This window comes from Thalassophryne amazonica, chromosome 9, assembly GCF_902500255.1.
Source record: "Thalassophryne amazonica chromosome 9, fThaAma1.1, whole genome shotgun sequence".
NCBI lineage: Eukaryota > Metazoa > Chordata > Actinopteri > Batrachoidiformes > Batrachoididae > Thalassophryne > Thalassophryne amazonica.
In genome coordinates this window covers 46,984,168-46,999,329 of record NC_047111.1, presented here as the reverse complement: position 1 = coordinate 46,999,329, position 15,162 = coordinate 46,984,168, and the positions used below count along the sequence as shown (strand labels likewise).

General features: G+C 40.4%; 1 protein-coding gene across 1 annotated transcript in view; it reads right to left on the bottom strand.

The window, feature by feature from the left end:
* Positions 1-15,162, bottom strand: part of jakmip2 (janus kinase and microtubule interacting protein 2) — an 83,395-nt gene that overhangs the window by 40,869 nt on the left and 27,364 nt on the right. Inside the window, 4 exon segments of the mRNA XM_034177998.1 lie at positions 183-284; positions 2,430-2,507; positions 2,509-2,529; positions 11,316-11,378. Of these exon segments, the coding sequence (XP_034033889.1) occupies positions 183-284; positions 2,430-2,507; positions 2,509-2,529; positions 11,316-11,378 (264 nt within the window).

The window sequence follows — 15,162 nt, the reverse complement described above, 5'->3', positions numbered from 1 at the left end:
ATAATAAAGTTCTACCTAATCTAACTCAGTATTTGTCAAGCATAGACAGTACCTCAGAAGATTTCTAACACTGATATATTGCTGTTACATTTAAAAAAGAGAGAGAGAGCTAAAGGTCTGCTGTTGGAATATGGGGACTAAAACCTGCTCTGATTCTTTACGATACTGAGCACTGCTCCTACCTTGACTCCTTCCTTCATGCAGTAAATCTGCAGCGCGCTGATTCCCTCAGAGAAGGGATGCATCCTCAAGTGGTTGAACGGAGGCGACCTCCGCTCACGCTCCTACAAAAAACAGCACAAGCGTTAAAAGGTGTCTCCCGACTCACCGTGCACAAAGAATAAGGATGATCTGTGAAAATGCTCAGACATGAATATGTTGCATTCACAGTGAAACAACAAAAACATCTTGAGAGAGTAAATGCATTATTAAGCTTCTTTACTTACTAAAGTTTGTCCAAACTGTGGAAACTGTCGATTTACATTCCAACATTTTGTTTTTTGTTGTTGTTTGTTCTTAATTGAGCTTAGCTCAGCTTGCAAAATGCCATCAATTAGACCCTTTCAGACACAGCTGGCAATCTAGCTTGAGTATTCAAATGGTTCATTTTTGTTGGGGTTTTTTTTGGATCTGAATGATAAATCAGTCTGTTTTAGATTTGAGTAAATCTGAGCAGGATTGGTTGAGGTCTGAACACAAAAGTGTCTAGAATCCAGTTAACTTAAGGGTCAAGAGGTCAAACTTCCTCAATACATCCGTGCACCCACAGCGTCCTCCCCCACATGGCGCCATTCAGTCCGCTGCAACGGCGAGGAGAGCAAACAGCCTTCTTTCTCTGCTGCGCCTTCTTGCCTAGAAAATGCACCAGGTCAGTTCCCTTTCCCTTCCATGTGTCACATCCTGATCGCACACCCATGCTGGCATATCCAGATCTACATGCACAGTTGCACACACTCCCGCACTCTCACTTCCAGACACATCTCTTTCGGACCGAGCCTGATTGAATTTAGATGCATATATAGGACGAGCCGGATTTGAAAAACAGGTCTGATCACCATCCGGCTAGAAAACAATCCAGATTTCATCCACATGAGCTGGATTCCCAACCCTAGTCCTTAGTGTTGCTCACTCTCCTTTGTCATACATGATGGAATCTATTCAGACAGTAATGTTGCGAAACGACTTCCTGGAAAAAAACAACAACAACAAAAAAAAAAAACGTCATGTTTGTATATTGTAAAAAACTTCAATGTCGAGTCTCATGAAGTACGTCAGCGTGAGGTTGCCACAATCACTGTGACTTTCACAGTAAAAGTCTTTACTATAACTGTGACATCAAAACGCTTTTGTTACGAAGCACATTCGAGAAACAGAGTTGTTAGCAGCAGTGTTAGATTTAACTTCATGCCTACAGCAACACATTATTGTTACACACAATATACATGGGCACAAAAGTCGTAGCATGAGTCCATCACCAGCTACTAACCACTAAGCCACTGTACACCCCACTGAAAAATCATCTTACAGCCAAATCCCAATACCAGAAGCATGAAACATCTTACTCAAGCATTAGAAGCACAATTTGGTGCACCTTCTGATATAGTTTGGAACAAAGAGAAACCTTTGTCACTGAACCACGAGAGCAACGTTTGAAAGAGTAGCAGCACCTTTGAAAGCATAAAGGGCAAAATGTAAAACACAGTGGTGTAACACACCAAAGGAAGCCTAGGACATCCCATAGTCCTCAGTCTTTTGTTTGTGGGGTCATACTGACACTGAATCTCTGTGTCACAAACCCTTTGGACTGCTGATGAAGACTGTCAAGTCTTCAAGATGATATTTTACAAACATTTTTCAAGGCATTTTTGGTCATGGTCTTAGAATTCTCTGTGACTATTTCTGCCAGTAAGATTATTCACTGCAACAAGCCCAGACATGGCCAGCAGATGGCAGTATTCGGTAGATCCAAAGGAATCGCTGTGCTCAAGTCTTACTAATGTGTATTGAGTGCCAACCCCCAAAAACTGAACAAACAACACAAGAAAGCCACAGGTTGAAATGTGTCCATGTCCACAAAGGCTCATTTATCTATTAATACACTCTGTGCATTTTACAAGGTACATGCCTCAGCTTTCCAAAGCCAAGGACTAATAATTTTTTAGGAATAAAATCATTTATATCAGACTGCCTAATGAACACTGGTGAAATATGATGAGATTTCACTTTAATTCTAAAAAGAATCGCTGTCTGATCGGTACACACTAAATAGGAATAAAATGTGTTTCTAACTCACAGCCAAGCAAATTTTTAATTCCTGTAGGGAAAAGGTTTGTAATTGATACGGCATCTTGATACTCATTTGTGCTCATTAAAAATGAGGGTTTGTGAAGTCACTAAAGCAAATCCTGACAGGGATCCTTGTGGCACACCTCGAGCTCCAGTATCCTGACTCTAAACAGCTCATTCTGGTCTCTGGAATCCTGTAGCTCCTGTTGTGCCCGACTGTTTCTCTGACTCCAGCTTGTCCACCTGAAGAGTACAATAGATAATGTTATTTAGTTTGAACTGTGCAAAATTAGATCAAACTTATTTTATTAACTCCACTAAAAAAAAAAAAAAATACAGCATGCCTTTTGTGCCATTTGTTAATGAGATTGCTAACAGACACATAACCTTCAGTTTGATTAGTAATTCAAAGTCAAAAGGACAATACCAGCAAAACCAAGTGACATAAAGAGAGATCGACATATGATTAAAAAAACAAACAAAACCTGGAAATGGAAGGATGATATACAGTGAGGAAAATAAGATATTGAACACCCTGCGATTTTGCAAGTTTTCCCACTTAGAAATCAGGTGTTCAAATAAGTATTTGAACACCTGTGAAAATCAGTGTTAATATTTGGTACATTAGCCTCCGTTTGCAATTACAGAGGTCAAATGTTTCCTGTAGATTTCACCAAGTTTTCACACACTGCAGCAGGGATTTTGGTCCACTCCTCCATACAGATTGTCTCCAAATCTTTCAGGTTTGGAGTTTCAGCTCCCTCCAAAGATTTTCTATTGAGTTCAGGTCTGGAGACTGGCCAGGCCACTCCAGGACCTTGAAATGTTTCTTACAGAGCCCCTCCTTAGTTGCCCTGGCTGTGTGTTTGGGGTCATTGTCATGCTGGAAGACCCAGCCCTGACCCATCTTCAATGCTCTTACTGAGGGAAGGAGGTCGTTTGCCAAAATCTCACAATACATGATCCCATCCATCCTCCCTTCAATACAGTGCAGTCGTCCTGTCCCCTTTGCAGAAGAGCACCCCCAGAGTATGATGTTTCCACACCCATGCTTCACAGTTGGGATGCCTTCCTTGGGGTTGTTCTCATCCTCTAAACATTGTAAGTGAAGCTGATTCCAAAAAGCTCTATTCTGGTCTCATCTGACCACATGACCTTCTCCCATTGCCTCCTCTGGATCATCCAGGTGGTCACTTCACTTCAAATGGGCCTGGGACATGTGCTTGCTTGAGTAGGGAGACCTTGCTGCCCTGCAGGATTTTAAACCATGACAGCATCATGTGTTACTAATGTAATCTTTGTGACTGTGGTCCCTGCTCTCTTCAGGTCATTGACCAGGTCCTCCTGTGTAGTTCTGAGCTTTCTCAGAATCATCCTTACCCCACAAAGTGAGATCTTGCATGGAATCCCAGACCGAGGGAGATTGACCGTCATCTTGTGTTTCTCCCACTTTCTAATAAATAATAACAGTTGTTGTCTTCGACCAAGCTGCTTGCCTGTTGTCCTGTAGTCCATCCCAGCCTTGTGCAGGTCTACAGTTTTGTCCCTGGTGGTCTTGGCTATGCTGGACAAGTTGGAGTGTGATTGATTGAGTGTGAACAGGTGTCTTTTATACAGGTAACAAGTTCAAAACAGGTGCAATTAATACAGGTAAAGAGTGCAGAATAGAGGGCTTCTTAAAGAAAAATTAACAGGTCTGTGAGAGCCAGAATTCTTGCTGGTTGGTAGATGTTCAAATACTTATTGCAGCACCAACATACAAATAAATATTAAAAAAAATCATACATTGTGATTTCCGGATTTTTTTTTTTTTTTTTAGATTATGTCTCTCACGGTGGACATGCACCTAAGATGAAAATTTCAGACCCCTCCATGATTTCTAAGTGGGAGAAATTGCAAAATCGCAGGGTATTCAAATACTTATTTTTCCTCACTGTAAATATGTAAGTATAAATTAGGGAAACAGCAGGGAAGCACAAAATTATCAGAAAGAGGTTGATGTCCCCAACTTTTATGGGGTTGTTCCACAGAGCACTGTTCCTTCCCGTTTATTCCTGTATAGCAAATCGGGGCACGTTTTGAAAGCATCACAGTAATTTCTTGATCCATCATTATCAATGTTGAGCAAACTTGGTATACACAGTAGTTACGACCATCATCGGCACCAGATTTGAAATCGGGATGCTATTTTTGAACCGTTAAAAAATGTCATCCCGATTCTCAAAATCATTAATAGTACTTCATTACTTCCAGGTATTCACAATCTTAATGGCTTCAATCATGTTGGGACTTAACCCATAGCAACTATGGCTTGAAACATGTTTGATCATGCTCCACCGGGGTAAAAATTTGAAGCCGAAACAGAGTTTGTTGGGATTTTTGATCACATCCGGGAGAGGGCGCAGCTCCTTTCTTTCATTTCGGGTGGGTCGCCAGGTCTACACTTCATAAGCCAGTCCATTAGGAGGCAAGCCGGATTAAGTCGTTTCATTCCGGTTTTGCACTTTTTTGGATCATGGGCGATCGCAGTAGAATGATGCCCTGTGGAATAGCCCTGTTAGTTATACATGGAAGTTAAACATGCTAATACAGATGAAGAAGCAGACCTTGACTAATACTCAACCTGCAAAGCTCATGATCAAACCCTGGCGACACTGCAGCCACTTTTAAGAAACCATTGATCCTATTATTAGTGGCTGCCCTTAATTAGCAAATGCTGAGCACATAAACAGACAAAATAAGGCTGCTTCATGTATCCAGTGGATAAACTTGTAAATATTGTGATATTAAGCTGGGTACAGATGGGACAAACATTCACCCAGAAACGGTGATGGAGAATGACAGTGAAATAGTTCCGATCCTCTGAGATAGGCTGAGTCATACATACATACAGTAGTGTTCAGAATAATAGTAGTGCTATGTGACTAAAAAGTCCAATCCAGGTTTTGAGTATATTTCTTACTGTTACATGGGAAACAAGGTACCAGTAGATCTCACAAATCCAACAAGACAAGCATTCATGATATGCACACTCTTAAGGCTATGAAATTGGGCTTTAGTAAAAAAAAAAAAAGTAGAAAAGGGGGTGTTCACATAATAGTAGCATCTGCTGTTGATGCTACAAACTCAAACTATTATGTTCAAACTGCTTTTTATCAATCCTGTAAATCACTAAACTAGTATTTAGTTGTATAACCACAGTTTTCATGATTTCTGCAAATCTGCGAGGCATGGAGTCAACCACTTGTGGCACCTTTCAGCTGTTATTCCACTCCAAGATTCTTTAACAACATTCCACAATTCATTCACATTTCTTGGTTTTGCCTTCAGAAACAGCTTTTTGATGTCACCCCAGAAGTTCTCAATTGGATTTAGGTCCGGGGATTGGGCAGGCCACGCCAAAACATTAATTTTGTGGACTGGAACCAAGATTTTGCTTGTTTACTAGAGTGCTTGGGGTCGTTGTCTTGTTGAAACACCCATTTCAAGGGCATGTCCTCTTCAGCACAAGGCAACATGACCTCTTCAAGTATTTGACATATCCAAACTGATCCATGATACCTGGTATGCAATATATAGGCCCAACACCATAGTAGGAGAAACATGGTCATATCATATATATATATCATATCATCATGCTAACATATCATGATACTTGCACCACCATGCTTCACTGTCTTCACGGTGAACTGTGGCTTGAATTCAGAGTTTGGGGGTCGTCTCACAAACTGTCCATTTTAAAGCACTGGAGATCATTGCAGATGAACAGCCTATAATTTTTTGCACCTGCGTATACAACCTCTGGCAATAATTATGGAATCACCAGCCTCGGAGGATGTTCATTCAGTGTTTAATTTTGTAGAAAAAAAAGCAGATCACAGACATGACACAAAACTACAAGGTATCTTATAAAACTAACTGGCAGTTTTATAAAAAAAAAACTATATGGATTTGATTGACATGCAATTACACCAATCATGCTTGAACCTTCGTGCGCATGCGTGAGGTTTTTTCACGCGTGTCGGTGACGTCATTTCCCTGTGGGCAGGCCTTGAGTGAGATGTGGTCCCGCCCTCTCGGCTGAATTCCTTTGTTTCCACACGCTGCTCCAGATGGCGTGCGTTGCTTTATCAAAATTTTTTCTGGATCTGTGAGGAATATCCGAGTGGATACTATTCGAGAAATTAAGCTGGTTTTCTGTGAAAAGTTTAACGGCTGATGACAGATTATGGGGTGTTTCTGTCGGTGTAAGGACTTCCCACGGACCGGGACGTCCTGCAGCGCTTCCAGGCGCCGTCGTCGGCCTGTTTCGACCTGAAAACATCCTAATTTAAGGCTTAATTCACCCAGGACGTCGTGAGAGAACAGAGAAGATTCAGAAGAGGCCGGCATGAGGACTTTATGCGGACATTCCACTGTTTAAGGACATTTTTTAATGAAAGACATGCGCGCAAATTCGCCGAGTCGTTTCCGTGACGACTCGGCGAATCTGTGTGCGCCGCGACAGGAAAAACACCTCCGCGTTGAACACCATTTATAAAATTCAGGCGGCTTTTGATGGCTTTCAATAAGTGAGTAACTGAGAAATTGTTTAACAACTTGGGCATGTTCCAACTTGCCCGTTAAGGTTTCTAACGGAGGTGTTTTTCCTGTCGCGACCCCCGGCGGTCGGGTCCAGCCCGACATGCGACTCTGCCCGCATGTTCTTTCATTACAAAATGTCTGTTAACAATGGAATGTCCGAATAACTCCTCATGCCGACTTCTTCTGAAAGTTCTCTGTTCTCTGACGACTTACTGGGTTAACAGAGCCTGAAATGTGGAAGTTTTCAACTTGAAACGGCGAGACGCTCCCGCCTCGAAGCGCAGATCGCCGTCAGGCGCCGTGGGCCGTCCTTACGGCGACACTACCAGACCAAAATCTCTCATCAGCCGTTAAAATTTTTACCGAAAACCAGCTGAATTTATCCAATGATGTCCACTCAGTTGTGCCTTACAGTTTTGAAAAAATTTTGATCAAACAAAGCAGCAGTCTGAGCCATTCCTAAACAATGAAGAAAACGACGAGAGGGTGGGCGACTCCTCACTCAAAGACTGCCCACGTGCGAATGATGTAACCGACAGTCGTGAAAAAACTCTTGCATGCCCACGAGGGAACAAGCATGTCTGATGTAATCACACGTGATTCAAATCCATATGGTTTTTGAAAAAAATAATAAGGTCGCATACTTTTCTAATAGACCTCGTAAAGTCATTTCAAATGGCAACTTTCTGGCTTTAAGAAACACTATAAGAAATCAAGAAAAAAAATTGTGGCAGTCAGTAACGGTTACTTTTTAGACCAAGCAGAGGGAAAAAAATATGGACTCACTCAATTCTGAGGAATAAATTATGGAATCACCCTGTAAATTTTCATCCCCAAAACTAACACCTGCATCAAATCAGATCTGCTCATTAGTCTGCATCTAAAAAAGAGTGATCACACCTTGGAGAGCTGTTGCACCAAGTGGACTGACATGAATCATGTCTCCAACACGCGAGATGTCAACTGAAACAAAGGAGAGGATTATCAAACTCTTAAAAGAGGGTAAATCATCACACAATGTTGCAAAAGATGTTGGTTGTTCACAGTCAGCTGTGTCTAAACTCTGGACCAAATACAAACAACATGGGAAGGTTGTTAAAGGCAAACATACTGGTAGACCAAGGAAGACATCAAAGGGCCAAGACAGAAAACTTTAAGCAATATGTCTCAAAAATCGAAAATGCACAACAAAACAAATGAGGAACGAATGGGAGGAAACTGGAGGATACTGGAGTCAACGTCTGTGACCGAACTGTAAGAAACCGCCTAAGGGAAATTGGATTTACATACAGAAAAGCTAAACGAAAGCCATCATTAACACCTAAACAGAAAAAAAACAAGGTTACAATGGGCTAAGGAAAAGCAATCGTGGACTGTGGATGACTGAATGAAAGTCATATTCAGTGATGAATCTCGAATCTGCATTGGGCAAGGTGATGATGCTGGAACTTTTGTTTGGTGCCGTTCCAATGAGATTTATAAAGATGACTGCCTGAAGAGAACATGTAAATTTCCACAGTCATTGATGATATGGGCCTGCATGTCAGGTAAAGGCACTGGGGAGATGGCTGTCATTACATCATCAATAAATGCACAAGTTTACGTTGATATTTTGGACACTTTTCTTATCCCATCAATTGAAAGGATGTTTGGGGATGATGAAATCATTTTTCAAGATGATAATGCATCTTGACATAGAGCAAAAACTGTGAAAACATTCCTTGCAAAAGACCATAGGGTCAATGTCATGGCCTGCAAATAGTCTGGATCTTAATCCAATTGAAAATCTTTGTGGAAGTTGAAGAAAATGGGTCCAGACAAGGCTCAAAACCTGCAAAGCTGATCTGGCAACAGCAGTCAGAGAAAGTTGGAGGCAGATTGATGAAGAGTATTGTTGTCACTCATTAAGTCCATGCCTCAGAGACTGCAAGCTGTTATAAAAGCCAGAGGTGGTGCAACAAAATACTACTGATGTGTTGGAGCGTTCTTTTGTTTTTCATGATTCCATAATTTTTTCCTCAGAATTGAGTGATTCCATATTTGTTTCCCTCTGCTTGGTCTAAAAAAGTAACCGTTACTGACTGCCACAATTTTTTTTCCTGATTTCTTATAGTGTTTCTTAAAGCCAGAAAGTTGCCATTTGAAATGACTTTAGTTTTGTGTCATGTCTGTGATCTGCTTTTTTTCTACAAAATTAAACAACTGAATGAACATCCTCCGAGGCCGGTGATTCCATAATTTTTGCCAGGGGTTGTAAGTTTTCCCCTTTTCAATCAACTTTTTAATCAAACTACGCTGTTCTTCTGAACAATGTCTTGAACGTCCCATTTTCCTCAGGCTTTCAAAGAGAAAAGCATGTTCAACAGGTGCTGGATTCATCCTTAAAGAGGGGACACCTGATTCGCACCTGTTTGTTCCACAAAATTGACGAAATCACTGACTGAATGCCACACTAATATTATTGTGAACACCCCCTTTTCTACTTTTTTACTAATAGACCAATTTCAGAAGAAATATACTCAAAACCTGGATTAATCTTTTTAGTCACATAGCACTACTATTATTCTGAACACTACTGTACATAAAAATCCATTTCAACAAAATACTGGAATAATCAATAAAAAACAAGGATCTAGAAAGTGAAGGTACACGGTCACAAAATGGAAACTGTGACCAAAATTCATGGAAATAGAGACCTGGAATGGACGTCACGTGACTAGCGGCGTGCCGCACGGCGGCCATTACTAAGGGTGGAGAGAGCACCTTGAGCCAGTTAAGGCACCTGTTAAACAGAAGCAAAATGAGGGGAAAAAAGGCAGCCAGTGCTTCACCATCAACTTCACCAACTACAAAAACAAATTCTCGAATACTAAAATGAACTGTACAATAGCCTTAATGTAATTATGTAAAATAAATGTCTATTTTAAAGTCGTTATGTCGCAATTTATTATCAATATACTGAGACTATAACTCAACACCATAAGTTCTTTTCATTAAGCTGCGTTCACATGCATACAAATACGGAAACAAAAATGTTTAAATATATTTATATATACTTGCAGTTGTTGTTTAATATGATATGTATATGGTGGACACAGGCGGCATTTAAATTTTAACAGTGTGGTTGGGGGGTGGGGGTGGTACTTTTTACCCTGACTGAGGGTCAAAAGTCATAAATTCTGAATGGCTTCATCCATCCATCCATCCATCCATTTTCTTCCGCTTTATCCGGAGTCGGGTCGCGGGGGCAGCAGCTCAAGCAAAGCCGCCCAGACCTCCCGATCCACACACACCTCCCCCAGCTCCTCCGGGGGAACCCCAAGGCGTTCCCAAGCCAGCCGAGAGACATAGTCCCTCCAGCGTGTCCTGTGTCTTCCCCGGGGCCTCCTCCCAATGGGACGTGCCCGGAACACCTCTCCAGCGAGGCGTCCAGGGGGCATACCAGGGGGCTTTATATCTACTTGTAATAAAATGCTCGTAAAAATCATATATATGTTGTTGTCATTAAAAGACTAGCAATAATATTACAGTGGAAAAAGCAGCAAGGTAAATGAGCACAATGGCAAAGCATACTTCAGATTTATATTTTAATACATAAGGATTGTTTATCCAGGCATGTATGGGTTCGTTAGAGCTTTTAATCAGCTTGAATACAACTTACAAAGCCTCATTTATAAAAATCCATCGAGAATTATGATGACAGGAAAAAAACCATCACAGTAAATGGCATTTTTTCCCCAAATTTCCACACATTTTTTTTCTACCTGGGCATGTATGGGTTCATTAGAAATAGCAATTAAAGGTCTTTAAAACAAGCCTATTTTTATTAAAATCTGTTAACAAATAGCGACAATAGAGCGAGAAAAGCAGCACAGTTTGTCATAATTTCCGCAAATTTCTGCATTTTACATAAAAGTTTTTATTCACCCACACATGCATAAGTTTAATGGAAAGACCTTTCAAAGGGCTTTAAAACAAGCCTATAAAGCGGACAGTTTATTATTGATGATCTGCACATTTCCACCCTTAGTAATGGTGCCTTCCTGTCCTGAGCGACACTAACAGACTGAGGTGCGCACGTCCATTCCAGGTCTATATTTCCATGCCAAAATCACTGGAGCTATTGGTCTAATTTAAAGCACAGTGAGGAAAAAAAAAAAAAAACTTTAAAAAAATATTTAGTCTGCTTCTTGGGGAAATTCATATCTTTGAAAATAGTGTCTTCTATCAAGAAAGGACACCAAGATTTCCCCACCTGCAAGGAAATGCAACATGTTTTGGGCCTTGATTGAGGCTGATAGTCCTCACTCATTAGTTTGTGAGGTCATATTGACACTGGCACTCAGATTTTCCTTGTACGTCAGTAGTGAATTTAACCATTTAAATCTTCAGAAATAGTTCAGACGTGTGATGTACGGAAAGACAAAATGTTAGTTTTATCAAACCTTTTCTAGGAGCTCCTGATTCCTCCGCAAGAAGAGCTGCTTCTCCTCCACCCATTTGGAGTCCTAATATGGAGTACAAACTGTTAATTGTTAAATCACTAGAAATACAAAATTGTTACAACCACCAATATTATGACTGGTTGCCTTTAATATTTCTTTAATTTATCTTTCTGAATGGACTAAAGTACCTTTAGGGGAAACCGGGGCACAGTGGCTCAGAAATGTTGTTTTGTGGCAGCATAAACACATTATGCATACGGTTAGGTCATTCTATTGTGGATTAATACAACCAGTTATTGTTTATAAGGCTGTGTTATTTATCAATCAATCAATCAATCAATTTTTTATATAGCACCAAATCACAACAAACAGTTGCCCCAAGGTGCTCTATATTGTAAGGCAAGGCCATACAATAATTATGTAAAACCCCAATGGTTGAAACGACCCCCTGTGAGCAAGCACTTGGCTACAGTGGGAAGGAAAAACTCCCTTTTAACAGGAAGAAACCTCCAGCAGAACCAGGCTCAGGGAGGGGCAGTCTTCTGCTGGGACTGGTTGGGGCTGAGGGAGAGAACCAGGAAAAAAGACATGCTGTGGAGGGGAGCAGAGATCGATCACTAATGATTAAATGCAGAGTGGTGCATACAGAGCAAAAAGAGAAAGAAACAGTGCATCATGGGAACCCCCCAGCAGTCTACATCTATAGCAGCATAACTAAGGGATGGTTCAGGGTCACCTGATCCAGCCCTAACTATAAGCTTTAGCAAAAAGGAAAGTTTTAAGCCTAATCTTAAAAGTAGAGAGGGTGTCTGTCTCCCTGATCTGAATTGGGAGCTGGTTCCACAGGAGAGGAGCCTGAAAGCTGAAGGCTCTGCCTCCCATTCTACCCTTACAAACCCTAGGAACTACAAGTAAGCCTGCAGTCTGAGAGCGAAGCGCTCTATTGGGGTGATATGGTACTACGAGGTCCCTAAGATAAGATGGGACCTGATTATTCAAAACCTTATAAGTAAGAAGAAGAATTTTAAATTCTATTCTAGAATTAACAGGAAGCCAATGAAGAGAGGCCAATATGGGTGAGATATGCTCTCTCCTTCTAGTCCCCGTTAGTACTCTAGCTGCAGCATTTTGAATTAACTGAAGGCTTTTTAGGGAACTTTTAGGACAACCTGATAATAATGAATTACAATAGTCCAGCCTAGAGGAAATAAATGCATGAATTAGTTTTCAGCATCACTCTGAGACAAGACCTTTCTGGTTTTAGAGCTATTGCGTAAATGCAAAAAGCAGTCCTACATATTTGTTTAATATGCGCTTTGAATGACATATCCTGATCAAAAATGACTCCAAGATTTCTTACAGTATTACTGGAGTCAGGGTAATGCCATCCAGAGTAAGGATCTGGTTAGACACCATGTTTCTAAGATTTGTGGGGCCAAGTACAATAACTTCAGTTTTATCTGAGTTTAAAAGCAGGAAATTAGAGGTCATCCATGTCTTTATGTCTGTAAGACAATCCTGCAGTTTAGCTAATTGGTGTGTGTCCTCTGGCTTCATGGATAGATAAAGCTGGGTATCATCTGCGTAACAATGAAAATTTAAGCAATACCGTCTAATAATACTGCCTAAGGGAAGCATGTATAAAGTGAATAAAATTGGTCCTAGCACAGAACCTTGTGGAACTCCATAATTAACTTTAGTCTGTGAAGAAGATTCCCCATTTACATGAACAAATTGTAATCTATTAGACAAATATGATTCAAACCACCGCAGCGCAGTGCCTTTAATACCTATGGCATGCTCTAATCTCTGTAATAAAATTTTATGGTCAACAGTATCAAAAGCAGCACTGAGGTCTAACAGAACAAGCACAGAGATGAGTCCACTGTCCGAGGCCATAAGAAGATCATTTGTAACCTTCACTAATGCTGTTTCTGTACTATAATGAATTCTAAAACCTGACTGAAACTCTTCAAATAGACCATTCCTCTGCAGATGATCAGTTAGCTGTTTTACAACTACCCTTTCAAGAATTTTTGAGAGAAAAGGAAGGTTGGAGATTGGCCTATAATTAGCTAAGATAGCTGGGTCAAGTGATGGCTTTTTAAGTAATGGTTTAATTACTGCCACCTTAAAAGCCTGTGGTACATAGCCAACTAACAAAGATAGATTGATCATATTTAAGATCGAAACATTAAATAATGGTAGGGCTTCCTTGAGCAGCCTGGTAGGAATGGGGTCCAATAAACATGTTGATGGTTTGGATGAACTAACTAATGAAAATAACTCAGACAGAACAATTGGAGAGAAAGAGTCTAAACAAATACCGGTATCACTGAAAGCAGCCAAAGATAATGATACGTCTTTGGGATGGTTATGAATAATTTTTTCTCTAATAGTTAAAATTTTGTTAGCAAAGAAAGTCATGAAGTCATTACTAGTTAAAGTTAATGGAATACTCAGCTCAATAGAGCTCTGACTCTTTGTCAGCCTGGCTACAGTGCTGAAAAGAAACCTGGGGTTGTTCTTATTTTCTTCAATTAGTGATGAGTAGAAAGATGTCCTAGCTTTACGGAGGGCTTTTTTTATAGAGCAACAGACTCTTTTTCCAGGCTAAGTGAAGATCTTCTAAATTAGTGAGACGCCATTTCCTCTCCAACTTACGGGTTATCTGCTTTAAGCTACAAGTTTGTGAGTTATACCACGGAGTCAGGCACTTCTGATTTAAAGCTCTCTTTTTCAGAGGAGCTACAGCATCCAAAGTTGTCTTCAATGAGGATGTAAAACTATTGACGAGATACTCTATCTCACTTACAGAGTTTAGGTAGCTACTCTGCACTGTGTTGGTATATGGCATTAGAGAACATAAAGAAGGAATCATATCCTTAAACCTAGTTACAGCGCTTTCTGAAAGACCTCTAGTGTAATGAAACTTATTCCCCACTGCTGGGTAGTCCATCAGAGTAAATGTAAATGTTATTAAGAAATGATCAGACAGAAGGGAGTTTTCAGGGAATACTGTTAAGTCTTCTATTTCCATACCATAAGTCAGAACAAGATCTAAGATATGATTAAAGTGGTGGGTGGACTCATCGTCATTCTCAGCATCTGTGTGGATGTTAAATCACCCACTATAATTATCTTATCTGAGCTAAGCACTAAGTCAGACAAAAGGTCTGAAAATTCACAGAGAAACTCACAGTAACGACCAGGTGGACGATAGACAATAACAAATAAAACTGGTTTTTGGGACTTCCAATTTGGATGGACAAGACTAAGAGTCAAGCTTTCAAATGAATTAAAGCTCTGTCTGGGTTTTTGATTAATTAATAAGATGGAATAATAAGATGGAATTAATAAGCTGCTAATCCTCCGCCCCGGCCCATGCTACAAGCATTCTGACAGTTAGTGTGACTCGGGGGTGTTGACTCATTTAAACTAACATATTCATCCTGCTGTAACCAGGTTTCTGTAAGGCAGAATAAATCAATATGTTGATCAATTATTATATCATTTACCAACAGGGACTTAGAAGAGAGAGACCTAATGTTTAATAGACCACATTTAACTGTTTTAGTCTGTAGTGCAGTTGAAGGTGCTATATTATTTTTTCTTTTTGAATTTTTATGCTTAAATAGATTTTTGCTGGTTATTGGTGGTCTGGGAGCAGACACCGTCTCTACGGGGATGGGGTAATGAGGGGATGGCAGGGGGAGAGAAGCTGCAGAGAGGTGTGTAAGACTACAACTCTGCTTCCTGGTCCCAACCCTGGATAGTCACGGTTTGGAGAATTAAGAAAATTGGCCAGATTTCTAGAAATGAGAGCTGCTCCATCCAAAGTGGGATG